General features: G+C 41.9%; 1 protein-coding gene across 2 annotated transcripts in view; it reads left to right on the top strand.

Annotated features, from left to right (window-relative positions):
• Positions 1 to 11,073: 11,073 nt before the first annotated feature.
• Positions 11,074 to 17,944, top strand: part of slc8a1b (solute carrier family 8 member 1b) — a gene marked incomplete at both ends in the record, with an annotated part of 122,544 nt that continues 115,673 nt past the window's right edge. For both annotated transcript variants that reach the window (XM_083988124.1, XM_083988125.1), the window contains 3 exons: positions 11,074 to 11,943; positions 13,979 to 14,143; positions 15,559 to 16,349. In XM_083988124.1, coding sequence (XP_083844250.1) covers positions 11,074 to 11,943; positions 13,979 to 14,143; positions 15,559 to 16,349 — 1,826 coding nt within the window. The remainder of the gene's footprint in view (positions 11,944 to 13,978; positions 14,144 to 15,558; positions 16,350 to 17,944) is intronic.

The following is a 17,944-nucleotide window of genomic DNA, read 5'->3' as shown; positions in this document are numbered from 1 at the left end:
GTGCGGTGGAAGGTGTGTTTGTCATTTGTTTTTCATTAAAATGAGCAGCCAGACTCCGGAGGCTGCTTCCTTTCGCTCCAGGGGCTGTTCTTTATTTCTTTGTTTCTGTCTTTATTTTATTTTTTTAATTTCTTTTTCCTTTTCTTTTTTTTGCTCTTCACTCCCACCCTCCTCTTCTCCCCGCATGATGAAGTCTTGACCGCCTGCCTCGCTTATTTCTAGAGTCTCTAGAATCATCATTACGGATGCAGAGCACGTTCAGATAACCACGCTCGCACCTTTTATAGGCTTTCGATGTGGAAGTTGGGTGACAAACATGCGCAGTCCGGGCTGAATTCCCCCCTTTAGTGATGGTAATCCTTCCAGGGGCTGAATGAACCGGTCGCCTCAAGGCGCATTGAGAAGCCTCGTTTGCGCAATTCTGCAGGTCCGCCATCCCTTTGCGCCAAAGTGCAGTGCTCTTGGAGAGGGAAGAGGGAGGAGGAGGGGGGGCGTGGAGTGCATGTGCACATCAGTGCAGAGCAGGTTGGGGAGGAATCTTGAGCCCGGACCCTGTGGTTGAGTTTGAATGGGCTTTAATGTTGCGTTTCCTTTGAATTAGGCACAAGTGGATCAGTTTTTTTTCTTTTCATAAAGGAGAAATCTGGAAATTAAATATTATTTCATCCTCTGAATATGTTGCGAGAGAGAGAGAGAGAAAAAAAGCTTCGCACATCGACTTACCGTTCCTGTAAACCGGGCACATTAGATATTAAAGGAGGCAGCAGACAGCAGCTTTTCATTCTCCTGATGTGACACTGCGAGCGCAGCGCTGCGTCTTGTGATGAGTGCGAGCCACATCAGGCAGCCAGGTACCATCAAGGCTCTCCAGGCAATTCTTTTCCAGCTGACTTCAGTCTGGGCTTTATGGGCATGACACAGAGGAACTGTAGCTCATCCACTGTGGCTGCTATGAAACATTTATTTATGACGATGAAAAAAAAAACTGAAAGGCAGCCAGAGGTCCTCACTGCTGTATACTGTATCTACCTCCCAGCAGTGATGGAGCTGCCCATTGATGAAATAGGAGATTTTTGTGTTGAAACTGGTTCAGATGAACATTTTCTTTCTCGAATCTGATACCAGATTCACGTTGAACCTCAATGGTCCTGCATCATGCAAGCAGTGAGCTTGTTCTTAATCTGTTTGAGGGAATAATAAAACCAAACATCTCTCTCTCGCTCTCTCTCTCTCTGGCTCTCTCTGGCACACACACACACACACACACACACACACACACACACACACACACACACACACACACACACACACACACACACACACACACACACACACACACACACACACACACACACACACACACACACAACTGCTGGGTCACTACGTTGTAAATAAATCAGTGGTAAATGGCTGAGGGGGAGACGCAGGTTTAGCATACCACTGTGTAGTGTGTTTATATGTAGCTTATGGTGTGAGTGGTTTGTTAGCATACAGTATTATCAGTATTATCATGGTAAAGGATGCTGCTATAGGCCTGTTCTGTTATATTTAAACTTATATTTTCTGCAGCTGCAGGTATAATTCTTGTTGGACCTGAGATTCAAATTTTGTTTCAGTTTTCTTTCCAAAATAAAAGCCTGACCTGGCTGAATGCCTACCACTCACTAGACAGTTATGCATATTTACATAAAGATGTAATTGCCTAAATTCCAAGCTAAAACTTCCCAAATATCACTCAAACTGGTGATTTCATTTGACCTAATTCCACATAAAAAGCCTTGGCTTTATTTTTTTTTTCTTCAAGGCTTAGGTTCAAATGATTTTTCACGCAGAGTTGATGTTCCCAACTACCAAAACAGCTGTGCCTCTTTCTACAAAGGGACCCTCTTCACTTCAGTTTACAGTAAACAGAGTCATATTACAACAAGGACAGGTCAGGAAACATTTCTGCTAATGTGAAGTGAAAATGCCAAAAAAGCTGCTGAATCCTGTGTAAAAAAATACAAGTTGGCCTAGCCTACGCCTACATTTTTTCAAAACATGAACCAAAACTGCTGTGGTTAACCCTTTAGTGTTGTGGCTATAGCGGATACTGCAGCATAGTGAATTCTGTAGACAAGGCATTTACACTGATGGCTGATACTGTGACCTCCATCATAATTCAATAGTTAATAAGCTAATAGGTAGCTGCCCGTGTCACCCCCGAGGAAGCGCTCATCTATTAGAAATCAATATTCTGATTGGTGGGTCCCCTGCACACTCACCATCTATCTAAGGTCAATTGTAGTTGAGCTGATGGGCTGATATGTGCGACTCTCTGCTGTCAGTCGTGAGTCCTCAGGTTAATAAGTGGGTGTACTGCCACGTTACAATGCAGGCTAGCTACAGTATTAGCCTATCGGGTTCAGAGCAGATGTTTGTGTTACACGTAAATGAAATAACACAATCAAGATTCATTTACACCAGATAAGCTTGCATGAGTCCACAGTGACGTGTAGACAACAGCTAAGTCCCTAATCTAATAATCATCAAGGCAACATAACATGCATAGGCCAATTGTAGCTACAGTACATACATCATTAGCATGGATATGGTTATGAACAGTGGGAAATAGCTAACCCTGTCAGATTGACACATGACATCAGCTCTGTCAAAGGTACTGACTTATATCACAGATATACCAATAAATTATTGTCATTTCAATCTTAAATCGCAGTTTTTATTACAGAAATGTTAAACTCCCTTAATAAGCACAAGAGGAATACACTGATCTTAAAACTTTAATCTATGTTTACCCCTTATAAACAAAGCCGGTGGTAATATTACCTCCATGAGACAAAGGAGCAGTGTTTACAGGAAAACACGGGCCAGTTCTGCAAAACAGCAGAGTATTACTTCTAGGATAACGCTGAAAATCGTATTATTTTACACTTGTTGTTACATGAAGCCATTGCAATTAAATTAATGTGGAAAAATAGACGATGCACGTTCCCCTTCATAAGCATACAGATACAAAAGTAGTCCTTTGTTGTTGTTTGTGGTTCTTCAGTTATAGAGTGGGCACAACCCCCCACAACTCATACGCCCTGTGATAAAATATGAATGAATCCAAACAAGGTTACATGCGTAGCATTGAAGTGTAGCAAAGTATGACATGGTGCGGTAAAAGCATGTATACAGAATGGATCAAGTTAAATCAGTTTAATGTATACAGAAGCTATATAGGCTACATATTATGTCTGTCTCCCAGCATCTGTGCAACCTATTCCACCCCCTCTCTCTGAAGAACCATGGTAAAAGTAAAACTGTAATAGATAAGAAAAAAAATAACATTGCTCAGGCTCCATATAGTCTATTATCAGCATATAAAACAGAAGCAGATGTTATCGCAAACGGTGGACCAGCATCCCAGCAGGAGACAGAGGAACATTAGCATTCATTTGAGGAGGTCCAATGCTCAACTCCCTCCTTTTGTAGCTTTTGCTGTGATCTCCAACAACTCCTGATGGACGTATCTGTCTTTTAAATGTTCCACTGTAGCGTCACTTCGCCCGGCAGCAGTTTGGTGTGTATATCAATGAGTTTATCTGAGCTGCTTTTTTTTCTTCTTTTTTTTCTTCCCCCGCTGATAGCAGCTGGCTCATCCTGCTGAGAAGGTGGAATGAAAACAATGTGCAGAAAGACGCTAACGGTAGAGGACCTGAGGGAACCTTCTACAAATGTCACCTTTCTTTTTACACATCCCCAGTGAGCCTGCTAGTTTTTGTATGCACTCCATCGATAACTTTTTGTTTGAGACTGAAGGCAAGAGTAGCCATGAGACAACTGTGCAAGAAATGAGCATGTTTCAGATGTTTCTAAAAGACTGATGAACGAAACATAAAATCCATCTTAACGCTAGGCTGCAGGAAAAGGGAGCAGCCTCTGTCCAAATTCATATCATGGCAGATATGTTTGTACAGATTATACCACCCACTGCTGGAAGGAAGGGCTCAAATCTAGATAAATATTTGCCTGTTGTTGCTTCTTCTCCTGTGGATGAATAGAGCAGGGTAGATAAAGGAAGTGATTATATGACTCTTCAGCTTTATAATGATTTTGCCCCCCTTCCTCCATCTCTTCCTTTGTCTTGCCTCTTCATTCCCTAGAGCTAATCATGGCTCTCACACATGTTCATGTTTCTTAGTCACGTCCCTCTAAGACGGACAGGACGGACAGGACAAACACACAGACAGACAGACAGATTATGTCGATGCATAGAGGGACAAAGTGACAGGCACTCGGAAATAGTCCTGTGTGTATTACAGTGCCAGTCTGGATCATTCCCTCCTCTCCAAGTGTAATAATATGACAAGACATCTTGGCTCAAGGAATGACCGCAGGGCGGACCCAGGCTAAAAGTGCTCAACATCACTGTAATGATGGTAAATGCAGGCCATTAATCTTCAATTGTTTGCAGCCAGTGTGCGTGTGTATGTGGGTGTGTGTCACATAAACAGTGGAACATCCCTTTGGGTTTATAATATTAGAGAAAGTGAGAGCACCTTTTTTTTTTTACTCTTCACTCTTTCTCTCATTCTCTTTTACATCTTGCATTACATCCCTCATTCACTCTCTTCCTCCCTCTCTGCCCCCTTACCCTCCTCCTCCTTTTTCCTCCTCTTCCCATCCACCCTCTCTGTATTTGCTTTTCCATATTTCTTTGTCCGTCTTTCACTCGCTGTTTTAAATTTTTTATCATCGCCTCATGCCCTGTGGCGAGGAAAATGCATCTCAAGACAGACTGCCTCCACAGAGCGGCAGGCTGAGGCAAGACGCAGGTTTATTTTCCTTTGCGTGCACATGGTCGACGTCCACTCCTTTTTAAAAAAAAAATGATCTGGCTGCTACATCACCGGTAATGATGGTGATTTCTGTGCATGATGATAAACATCAAGTGTGTTCATGTCGTAACACACTAACCTTGTCCACCACCTCGTCCTCCTTTTTTTTTTTTTTTTTTTGCCTGCTGGTCTGATCACTTCCCTTCTTGGCACCTTTAGGTGATGCCTTCAGAGGCTCTTGGGGAATGACAGTATTGGGGCAGGGAGGAAACAGCTTGCCTCAGTGCAGCACATGGTTTTGGTTTTCTGGACTTTATGTATTGTGCCTTGGCTTTTGCCTTTAGGGAGTGGGATCCAGAGGTCCAGTGTTTGTGTGTGTGTGTGTCTGTGTTTTGGCTTTTTTGATTTTTTTTTTTATGAAGCTGGATTGGTTTGTATTACATTTTGTTCCTCTTGACACCGAGTCAAGTTTTGAGGTCATAACGCTCGGGAATATCATGGCAGCATATACTGAAATGTGATATTTCAAAATTAGCAGCCACTGTTCGGCGACTTAGCCTCTCCAGTGTGAACAGCAGACACATTAACACACACCCATTCAGTTTGGCGCTGATAACGCACAGGGCATCAGTTTTTCCCTCATCAAATAGCCGGTAATGATTGTAATGCAGAGAGAAAACTTGAGTCGGATTTTCCCGCAGTAGATATTTTTTCAGTTGTATAACAAAATTGAACTTGAAACAGAACAGGTAATTATCTTAAGTGATCTACAGTGTAATCTCCTGAAAAAGTGATAAGCAATCAGGTTTGTGTGAGCAAAGTTTATCCATTTCGATGAATTTTAAAGGAGATGGAAAGAAGAAACACAGCAAGCAACAGAAATAGAGCTTTAATTAATAAGCTGTGTTTCATATAAACAGCTGTGGCTCTATATAACAGATAGGAAAGGATAAAGGTTTGTAATTGGTGGATTACAGCTTTTAAATTTACAAGCCAGCTGTAAAGGTGCATTTTAACCAACTCCATTTGTTAAGTTACGTAATCATCTCAAACCATCCATTACTCATTCACCGTCTTCTTCCATCAGGGTCGCCGGGCCATCAGAGCAGCAGCCATAGAATTAATCAACCTTTGAATATTGTTTGATAAGATGGTTGCAAAGGAAACATGGAGCCATAAAAACTGTGAGGTTTAATTAAAATGATTTTCCATGATGTGGTGTAAATCTTGGTCTGCTAAGCATCAATGGACCATTTAAGTGGTCGTTTTATACCTGCACAGATCCCTGAATTGTCCACATTAAAGGGTAAACTGCAATTATGGATGTAGATTAAACAAATGAGGTCAATTAGTCACTTTTTAAAAAAAAACCCGCATTGGACAGGGACACCCGTCACCAGTGTTCATGCTCATCTCAGCTAAGCTAACAGGCTGCAGCTTCATTGCTAATGGACACATATAAGAGTGGCATCAATCTTCCAACTAACTCTTGGCCACAAAGTGCATCGAGGGAATTTTCCCAAAATGTAAATTATCCCTGTAATACTCAATCACCATAATCATGCAGCATATTTCCAGACTGAAATAACCCCGCCCTCCCCAGATGGGGAAACAAAAAAAAACAACCTCCATTTAGACTCACAGTTTTAAAGACCTGCAGTGAATGAGCTGACTCACCCAAAGGAATTAAAGTGAGAAACACAAATTGTCTGTTGTTTTTTTTCCACCTGTGGTGAATCTATTAGACTAGGAAATCACTGCCTCTGTTTTAATGTGGCTTCCTTTTCATAATAGAGATGTACAGATGCTGATGTCACACAGAGGGTGGGATCACGTGGATGACAGAAGTTCTTGCCGAGTCATCCATAATTGGTTTCAATCTGTTCATTCATCCTTTCATTCTTCTGAACCGATTGTTTGAGCACATGCTCCTATTCTGACCCTGAACCTCTTGAATCACCTGACCTGCTCCACCCACCCACACCCTCTCACCTGTTCCCCATTCACCCATTAGCTTCTCAGTATATGTACTAAATCAGCCTGCTTCATGCTCTTTGCCAGACTGTCTCGGTGACATGTGCTTTAGCTTTTAAGCGCTCTAGTCTCCTCTTCTCCTGCCTGTTTTGGTTCGGCTGCCTGTTTGGATTTTTCTATCCTTGACTCTTCATTTTTAACATCTGCCTCCTCAGTCGTACTACTCGTGAGAACTGTGACATTAATATTTTAAGACTTCTGACAGCTAATTTGTAAGATTTTAAACTGTATATTTTAATATTTTCATTCAAACATTTGTAAAGCTTTATCCTTTTTTACTGAAATGTGTCTGATCATGTTTAGTGATTCTACAGCTAAGTTAGAAAAATAAAATCACCTTGAGAATCCACTGATCTATACAAACTAGAGAAAATACCCTTTAGCCATCAGTCCACTGGAAAAAAAATGACATCCTTAAGTGAAAACAACCAAATCCCAAAGCACACTCAATTATTGATCACTTGGAAATGCCACACAAAGCCCTGTGTGACCACATAAGAAGACTGTAAAGGGCCAAGAGCTGCTGGCTTGCATTACCCGGGAAGGGGAAATGTTTGGATAAGAGCTCACTGAATTGCAGATTAATTAAGTAGACATGTGATTTTATTCAGGAAATTGATTTTCTTAACATCAGAGCTAAAAGCTCTCGCATCACACACTGTTCGTCAACACAGCCGTTATAGCGCACACTCGTCATGCTTGGATTGTTTAACCCAAATATTTAAATTCAACCGTTGGTGGACTGGTTAGGCATTACACTGTGTCTGATTTATGCAGCAAGTAGCTGTCAACAACATTAGGCAACACATACATGTATCTTGACTGGACATGCAAACATCGATTTTCCCCGGGTGGCAACATTTCCCTTGTTGTTCATTTAGCTTTAAACAGCATCGTATATGCTTCACTGCATGTAATGGGAGTGAAAATGTGATTCATATTGTTCAGTAATTTACAGGTTTGTCTATAATGAGTACTGTGGTTGGAAGAAAAGCAGGAAAGTACTGATGTAACTATTGACGTCTGGTGGATTGTGCTGTGTCTGCATGAAGAGTGTGAATGGTTAATTATTGAGAAATGGATGTTGGCGTGCAGGGACGAGGAAGAAGCTTGTTTGAGGTTTGAGCTGATCTTTGTTTCAGGTCTTGTTTCTTGTTATTGATTCCCAATTTAAAAGGATTACTACTTGTGTGTGTGTGCTCATCAGCAGCCCTTTTCTTTCAAGCTATATAAGTTGTTAAAGTTTGTTTTTTCTGGGTAATTCAGATGTGATTAAAGTGTCAGCAAAAGGACGACCAGCGTTTTGTTGTTGTTCCTGTTGAGGAAAAGTTTGGAGGAGAATTATAAAGATGGAAACATTGGTATCGACAAGAACAGAACCGAACCTGCTGCCTAGAAAATCAAAACGCTGCACTAATAGCTTGCCAGGCCGTACTAGCTCTACTGCAGTCTTGTTAATTTAAATGTGTGTCAACAAGTCTCTGGAGCTGTATAAGAGTTAAATTGGTTGTTCTGGTTTTGAAAATCCAGACTAACTTGAGCCATCCTCCCCCCTCCCCACCACCAACACTATCACTGGCAAAACACTCAATAACCTAGGCTATATCAATACGGAAATGTCAGCTACCACTTTTTGAATGAAATTTCTCTTAGGACCAGGTGACGATTTTGGATTTATGTGAAATATTTTAATCTCATGGATGAATTTCAATAAAAATATCTTGCAGACATCCCCGATCCCCTGAGAATGAATCCTACTGTCACTAGTGATACCCCAACGTCTCCTCTGACGCTGCCGTGAGATTAACTTTAGTCATCGTGAGTGAAATATCTCATCAACTATTGATCGGATTGCCCTGAATCTGACTTATTTATGTCTCCCTCAGGATGTATTGTCATAACTTTGACTCATACAGTAACATGTGATTACATCAAGCCGATATGATTTCACTTAAATTGTCAAATAATGTTGCCAAGCCCTTGGTCTGACGCATTTCATATGCTTAGCCAGAGGCACTGCTGCATTATCTTCATTGCTTTTAGGCCTATCAGCTCCCTGGAGAATACATCGGCATACACATTCAGAATCAGTCTGGATGCTCCGTTATCCTGTGGCAGCACTCAAATGGGGTATTTGCATTTTCTTTTATCCCCTAAAACCTCCGGAGAGAGTGTGTCTCGGAAAAGATGAACTAAAATATGGAGTCACCCACATCATTTTCCCAGCCTCTACTTCTGTTTCCCCAGTTAGAGACCACCTACAGTGTACACATTTGGCTCTGTGTGCATTTTCATAGGTTCTTATAAATGACTGGTGAAAGCTTCGAGGACACAATCTGGTATGGTGAGGCTTCTAGCCGTGTGAATCCCAAACGAACCACAATATATAAGCCTATTCCTGCAGGTGTTGTCTGATTATGTTTCCAGCATAATGACGAAACATTCTTCATGACTGTATCTGCTTATATTCTCTTTTGTGTAAAAATGAAAGCCAGTTTTATAAAGTTCATTTCTATAACTACTCCTCAGCCTGAAAACATACTTTCACACCTTCATATGTGCAGCAGGGGGTTTTAATTAAACAAAAATGTGAGAACTCTGTGCATCATAACCATGCAAAATACGTTCAGATGGAATATTCTGCCCACGGAAAATAACCCAACAATGTGCGAAAAGCTTGTTATAAGTGGTAACCAGACTGCGCTGTGCCGGGGCTACAGGGACGCTTCGTTTCATTGAAATTGATTTTTTAGCAAATAGATTTTTTTGTACATTCAATTTTGCCTCTGTTTATGTTTGGTGGAAGCAATTACATTTAGAGTGAATGACTAATTTAAAATCTCTGTGTTGGGATTTTGGGGGCTCATTGATAGCGATCTGATCACAGATTCTTCTCAGTGCAGGTAAAAGCTTTTCAAACCGTTATCACCGACTAGAGCTGATATTTTTTCTTTTATTACTAATCATTTAGAAAATGTGATACAAAATCAATCAAGTATTTATGATTACAACAAATATATAATGTAAAAGATAAAGTGGATGGATATACCCACAATAAGGGAGCAGCAAACATGTCAAATCTCAAACTTAAGACCAATAATTACATAATTAAAAGCTGAATTCTGGTTTCTACACAAAAGCACTACCAACCTGAACTTTGTGTTGTGATTCAATGATTAGTTTTCAAATAGACTTACAAAAAGCAAAATAGCAAACAGACCCTCGTTGTTTGCCCTCCAGTCAGTCAAATGATCCAATCACAGCATCCAGGCTCTGGTGCAACGTGATACAGCTGATCTACTGCAAAATTAGGCTTATAACGTAACATTTTTTCTCAAAATTGTGTGAGTTCAATAAATGTTTAAAGCCCCATTGTATGCTGCCTTCCTAAGTTTTCCCACAGCCTTCCTTATCTCGACATTCAGCTTAAAAAAAAAAACACAATTACCTTCAAATGATGGCTAACTGGCTACAAAGCGGTCGGATTGAAGTAACCTAATTTACAAGCCAGTGTTGTTGACAGAAGAGAAGCAGACTGTTATCAGAGAAAGCCACTCCTGCACAGGTTACACAAGGATATTATTGCTGCACTATACGTGGCTGTTCCTTGGAAATGCATAGCGCAGAACCCGGGGAGCTGAAGTTTATCTTTGGTGTGGTTATTTGAACTCGCCGTGCCTGAAAAGCTTTTGCAAATGTTTTTGTTATGAATTTTTCTTTGGTCATACAAATTTGTTAGGTTGGGTTTCTAAGGTTCCTCAAAGTGAATTGGAGCATTTTGTGAAACATTGACTGCAGAAGTGTTTTTTTCTCTTCTGACAAGATACAGATTTGACTTTTCATTGATTACTAGATGTTAAACAAATGACATTATCATGTTGCCAATCTCATCTGTTGTATCTACATGTTTGACTTGTAAGAGATGTGAATTGAGAGTTTGCACTGTGGTATTTGCTGAAGAAGTATTGGATTTTGTGGCATTATTTATTAAGATGATACTATATTAGTATGTCATCTCAGATCTTGAAATAACATTAAATATTACAGTGCAAACTCAAATTAAAGGAGGGAATCAAACCTGCTTTGACTATTTTTGAACATTATTCATCAGTTCTGCAATGTTCTGCTCTGATTTCTTCCTTCTTCTCCTCTCTTGTCTCTAAAGGTTCAAGATCCTCATTAACTGTCACCTCACGGTACTGGTCTAGGCGTCACCATGGGTCGCTGGGATCACTCCTCCCTCCTGTCCCCTGCCCTGAGGCTAGCAGTTGTCGCGGTGATTCTCCTCCTCAAGCTGCATCCCTCAATGGCCGGCGCTCCTCCTGAGCAGAGCTTGGGTGTTTCCGCGGTGTCCACCAATAGGACTGAATGCCAGAAGGCTGAGCCGTGCGCAAGGGGGGTGATCCTGCCTATTTGGGAACCACAAAACCCCTCATTTGGTGACAAGGTTGCTCGAGCGACGGTTTACTTCGTGGCTCTGGTCTACATGTTCTTGGGTGTGTCTATCATTGCCGATCGCTTCATGGCGTCGATAGAGGTCATCACGTCGCAGGAAAAAGAGATCACCATCAAGAAACCCAACGGGGAGACCACCACCACGACCGTCCGGATCTGGAACGAGACCGTCTCCAATCTCACCCTCATGGCTCTGGGCTCCTCGGCTCCTGAGATCCTGCTGTCCGTCATAGAGGTCATGGGTCACGGGTTCGAGGCCGGCACGCTGGGCCCCTCCACCATCGTGGGCTCCGCCGCGTTCAACATGTTCGTCATCATCGGGCTCTGCGTGTACGTGGTGCCCGACGGCGAGACGAGGAAGGTCAAGCACCTGCGCGTCTTCTTCGTCACGGCCACCTGGAGTATCTTCGCCTACATCTGGCTCTACCTGATCCTGTCTGTGATCTCGCCCGGCGTGGTGCAGGTGTGGGAGGGGCTGCTCACCTTCTTCTTCTTCCCCATCTGCGTGTTGTTTGCCTGGGTGGCTGACCGCCGCCTGCTCTTCTACAAGTACGTGTACAAGCGATACCGCACCGGCAAACAGCGCGGAATGATCATCGAGACCGAGGGCGATCGTCCACTTCCTTCCAAGGTATACTTAACAATACTACTACCACTACTACTACTTGTCATAATAATGATAATCATAATACTGTAACATTGATGACAGTAATACTATAATTTATATACACTATAGAAATATTACCCCATTCACCCCCATAACAAGGGTTTATGGGTAGGGTCATATGATTAATAGTTGGCAAAGCTTTCTACCTCTACCTCTATCTCAAACTTTACTTACTTTACTCTATTTGTTTATTTAGTCGGGACAATGCATATTAATGGACAGTGAGTGCTAGAGTACCCACAGTAAATACACCGGATTTAGCACATGTGCTAAATTACATCTGTAGTCCCTAAAACAATACAACAATTAACATAAAAAGTCCATAAAGACGGAGGACCAGTAGATAACAGAAAAAGTACATTTACATAGAGAGATTTGAGATCTCAAAGCCTGATTATGGATTATTACAACCAGGGTCTTATCATTAGAAGAGGAAAATAAACTATCAAAAATATTTTAACTAAATCCACAATTTAGCCAAACTTAATTTGAAAGGAGAAAAACGAGGAAAAAATTGTCACCAAAACGATTCAACTTCCGTCACGTCACCCTGATTCAACTTACTGTACTGTAGATTTGTAATTTTCAGTCTTTTTGTTTCTATTGACAGAAATGATGCTCACATTTATAAAAATGAAATACAAGTAAAGCACAAATATCCTTTAATACTGACTCAAAGAAATGTGTTGTGATTCACAAAATTGTGTCATTTACTAGGACCACTGCCATTATCACCGATGAAATCATTAGATCCTGCAGGGATTACAGCAATAGCAACCCTGCTACTACTACATTGGAGCTGAATGCTATTTCTAGTATGCTTTTATCTCAATTCAGCTGAATTTAACAAGCAAAAAACAGGTATTTGTCACCTCTGCCAGGAATCCCCCCATGATGATAATGATGATGGCATTGCAGACTGAAATGATTTTATGCTTTTTCTAGATCAGGCCTCATTTTGATGAGAAATTCCTAACGAGCATTTCATGGCTAAAGTTCCTCCATCAACGCTTTTATAAAGAGAAAGTCTTTCACAGTTATGTTTGGAACTCTCTTCTTCCTCCAAAGGCTCATAGTTAGAGTTGACGGGCGAACCAGCAAAAATTAATTAAGCTGTCCTCATCGAAACATGTGGTGGAAGAAAACAAAGAAGCAGATAAAGCACTCTGTGTAGGCGGAAGCGAGTTCATGAGTAATGTGCATCTGAAACAATTATCGGCATTACTGAATGGAATCCTGCCAAGATAAACTAATGCTATGAAGCATCCTACTGCAAACACACACAAATGCTTTTTAAGTATTGTCACTTTTTAATTTCCTGTTTTGACTACTATCTGCTGCTTTGTACGCATCTAATTAAATTTCCAGCGTTGTGGTGGTGGTGTAGGCTGCCTTTATTCGCCACAGAGTTAATTGAGAGTGTCTCGCTGTCTGTTGCTCCAAATTTGAAAATTACTTGTTATTATGTCTCGTGTTTTTTTTTTTATAGATGAGATTATTAAGAATCAGTGCTTCATTATTACATGAAGAGCACTTTTCATTTCAACTTCGTCGGTGACTCAGACTCCACCAAACTGTGTTCCAGAGGGGAAAGCCTAATAATTTACAAGTTTTAAAACTGCCTCAAGAGGTAAAATGTGTTTCATCAATAAGACTGCACTCAGCGGAAAAGAGGATTTCTACCTTTTTAAGTCTGAGAACTGCAAAGTGATGCGATTTTCGGAAACAGGTGGCTAAGACATTAACATAACAAAAGCTGCAGCTATAATTTAGATGGGTTGTTTGGGGAATTATCAAACATATCTGGCTAGACAGTCCACTCTTCATCCCATCTGAGCTTAATCCAGCCAAACTAAACTATATTTAACTAACCATTCATATCAAATAATTGAGTGATCACATAGGGATAGATGTCTGCCTTTGATCCCTTGGTTGTTATAGACCCATTTAGACAAGTTTATATGGCACCGATTAAATTCCCTCCATTCCCTTCTCTAAGGTGGACATTGAGATGGACGGGAAGATGCTTAACTCTCATGGTGTGGACTTCCTGGACGGCCCACTGGGTTTGGATCTGGATGAGAAGGACCTGGATGAGGAGGAGACCCGGAGAGACATGGCCAAAATCCTGAAGGAGCTCAAACAGAAACACCCTGACAAAGAGGTGAGTGGCAGAAGGATCTCTAATGAAGTGCAGTGTTAGTTTGACATGAAAAATGTTCCTGATGCTGCTGCTCTTGTTGGAGATGAAATGACAAAATAAACAGCAACAGATGGCGCACTTTCTATTTGTTTCTGTTGCCACAGCTGATTGGATATCAATGGATCATCTAAAAACAAAGGAAACTGATAAGGAAATGGAAAACCCATTAAATCAGTATAAATGAGAAGATGAGCACAGATAGTCCAGTTCTATTATTTGCAGTTCATTCCTCAGGCAGCATTAAAAAAACATTTTGCTATTTCTATAGTTACTGAAATATTAACATGGAGTCATTTAGTGGTTACATACACAGTGCAGTGCAGTGCAATGTGAGATATAATATCAATTGTACTCAGTGGAAAATTTGGTTTTGCATGGAAGTACATAGATGCATACAAAAAAGTAAAAGTTTAAAAACTCAACCAACAACATGAAGATAACAGCAAAACTGGACTAAAATATGAGACAGAGATTTTCAACATTGTCTTGACTCTCGACTCTGTCTGTCTTTGCAAACCTACGTGTCTGAACAAAAAAACAGCAGTCTATTGTCGCCCTTCAATATGCCGTGATGAGGTTTGTTCTAGTCGGTGCCCCTCTTATTGTTTGGCCGAGGTTTAACACTTAAAAAACATAATGGGAGCCGGGAGCATCAAGACAAGCTGCTGAAACGGCAACTCTCCTTACATGCATGAGAGAGCCTGCTAAAATGGGCTTTTTTACGCCTTTGCCCTCATCTCTATATGGATTAACAATGAGCCTTATTAACCTGCTGTCAAATACAAGCAGGGCCTTCCTTTTGCCTCACAGTCGGATTTTGACATCCGGTGCTTTGACAGTGATGCTACAATACTGGTTGCAGAGGATCTATATCTATAGCTGGGAGGAGTTGGAACCAAATGATTTATAACTTATATACAGTACAAGCAACTGCACATATTTAGGATCTTAAACAAAGGTGCTTCAAGCTGCGTCCTCTAATTTAAGATGGTTTTGTCTCATTTTACACATCAGTTACAGCTGTGTAAGACCTCACAAAGTCTTGGATACATATTCTGCATACACTGACGATAGAAATTTCACTGTGCCTGACACATAACAGCATGACTCATAAAATCAGAGCTCTTTGACTGTTAAATGTTGGATTCATCCGCATGACACAGCATTAAATCTTATTTATCCAGACAGAATAGATTAATCTCTGTAATTCAGACAGTCAAGTCCAATGTGCAACAATGAATCTTATCCAAGCAGACAAGTGAACAGTAAGAGATTTTTTTTCCCCCTGCAGTGGAGGACTCTACACCACATCCACTCTTCATTCTGGAGGGCTTGTTTTTATGCTGTTTGTGTGCTTTTATGTTTTCTCTCACCAGGTGGAACAACTCATCGAACTTGCCAACTACCAAGTCCTGAGCCAGCAGCAGAAGAGCCGTGCTTTCTACCGCTGCCAGGCCACCAGGCTGATGACAGGCGCTGGCAACATCCTGAAGAAACACGCAGCCGATCAGGCTCGAAAGGCTGTGAGCATGCACGAGGTCCGCTCCGATGTCGGCGAGAACGACCCCATCTCTAAGATCTTCTTTGAGCCCGGCTCTTACCAGTGCCTCGAGAACTGCGGCACCGTGGCGGTGAACGTGGTGCGGCGCGGCGGCGACCTCGGCAAAACCCTTTCCGTGGAGTACCGGACGGAAGACGGCACGGCCAACGCCGGCTCGGACTACGAGTTCACAGAGGGCGTGGTGATGTTCAAGGCCGGCGAGACGATGAAGGAGATCCGCGTGGGGATCATCGACGACGACATCTTCGAGGAGGACGAGAACTTCCTGATTCACCTGTCCGGTGTCAAAGTGTTGACGTCGGAGGGGGAGGAGCCAGAGGAGAGCGAGTCCGCCAATCACGTGGACTCCGTGGCCTGTCTCGGCCTGCCCGCCACGGCGACCGTTACCATCTTTGACGACGATCACGCCGGTATCTTTACGTTCGAGGAGCCCGTTTGCCACGTGAGCGAGAGCATCGGCACCATGGAGGTGAAGGTGCTGAGAACGTCGGGGGCTCGCGGCGTGGTCATGCTGCCGTACAAGACGGTGGAGGGGACGGCACGGGGCAACGGAGAGGACTTTGAAGACGCACACGGCATCCTGGAATTTCAAAACGACGAGATCTTGTGAGTAACCGATGAATCAAACTTTTCGATTTTCATGCTCTTGTTGTCCGTGTGATGTTGCCAACATTACTGCTGAGGGTGTGAGTGAGATGTGGTGGTCACGACGAGCGGATTGCTCGTTGGGGACTCGACGAGATCAACGATTGCCCCCCACCCCTCTATGTGTTTTTACTTTATCTCTATCTTCTGCTTTGACTCATTCATTCTGTCACTCTCTTCTTTCCTCTTTGCTTTGGATTCTGTTGTTCTTCTGTTTTAGTCTAGTGCAGATTTAATCTGCTTCTGTATTGCTGCACAGTCAGCACCATAGATTTCATTTATGTGTTGCAGAAGTTGTGGATGTTGGATGGTTTAAATATTAAGTTAGATGATATTTAATCAAATGGAAATTGAACAAGGAGTGTTGAAGATTGTTGTGAAGTGAGGCAATTAATGGGAACCCAGGAGAAGCTGGTAGCTGGACGAAGTACAAGAACTAAATAACCAGCAGGGATTCAGGGCAACGCTAAGTAGGAGCATCCATCTAGTCAACTTAATTCAGATACACAAAGACGTCTTCTTTTCTTTCTTTTTTTATAAATCCCAGTTGCCCTTTTAGGTGGCTTTATACTGTCTGAGAACATCTCAGAGCAACCACTCATGCAGCCAGCAACAGGCTTGTTTTTTTAAGCGTCTTTCCTGTGTGAAAAGGACTTGAAACTCTATTTAAGGATTCCTGCTGCGAAATGCCGCGACCGCAGTTCAAAGCTCCTCTTAGCCAAACTGAGGAGCCTTATTATCTGCTGATGACTCATGGTGAGGTTCATGATTGCTATTGGACCACATTTCTGGAGGCCCTTTTCACCACAGCGGTGATTGTGCTCACAGCCAGCTGCAGTATACCCTTCATCCTGACCCGCTCACAATGCGGGGGAATTAACTCGAGCCATCGGCCAAATGTTTGTACAATGCTGACCACTTTGGGTTGAAACCAAAACCAAATTTCCCAGTCCTCTTTTGTTCTGTAAAACAATTGCTGTGAGTAGCACATACCAATGTGACTGAATGAGTTATTTTCTTCCCACCCTTTTTATTTGATCTTGGAATTAGCTGGTAATTCGACACACTGACTCAAATGTTTACTCGGATATTGACAGTAGTGAAAGAAACTGGTTCTGAATGATGCTAATATTTTGATTATAACATATTTCTACAATGTCATAACAGTGTTAGTTGTTAAATTAAGCTCAAACAGTACACACCAAGCTCACAGTGTCATCGTTTTTCACACAGATCTTCAGGTTTATTGGCATCACAGTCGTCAATATATTGTACAATTTTGTGAATCAGAGCTATTTTGGTGTCACAACTGTCTTAGATTTTCTTCATGATGACACTTTCATATGGATTTGCCCCTGTGACTTCTGTTAATTTGAATCTTTTCAGTCAGTAAATCAACGCCGGCGTTCGGTGGCACGTTGTTTCCATTCAACCGCCACCAATAGCTATTTTCAACATGGTCGCATGCACACATGTATTCTGTATGGAAAACACAGAGTGAAAATCTGAATACACACACACATACACAAACACAACCTCCTCATGTGGCAATGTTT

Source organism: Trachurus trachurus (assembly GCF_905171665.1).
Source record: "Trachurus trachurus genome assembly, chromosome: 15".
Taxonomy (NCBI): domain Eukaryota; kingdom Metazoa; phylum Chordata; class Actinopteri; order Carangiformes; family Carangidae; genus Trachurus; species Trachurus trachurus.
Note: the sequence above shows the minus strand (reverse complement) of the source record. Positions and strands in the feature narration are given on the sequence as shown.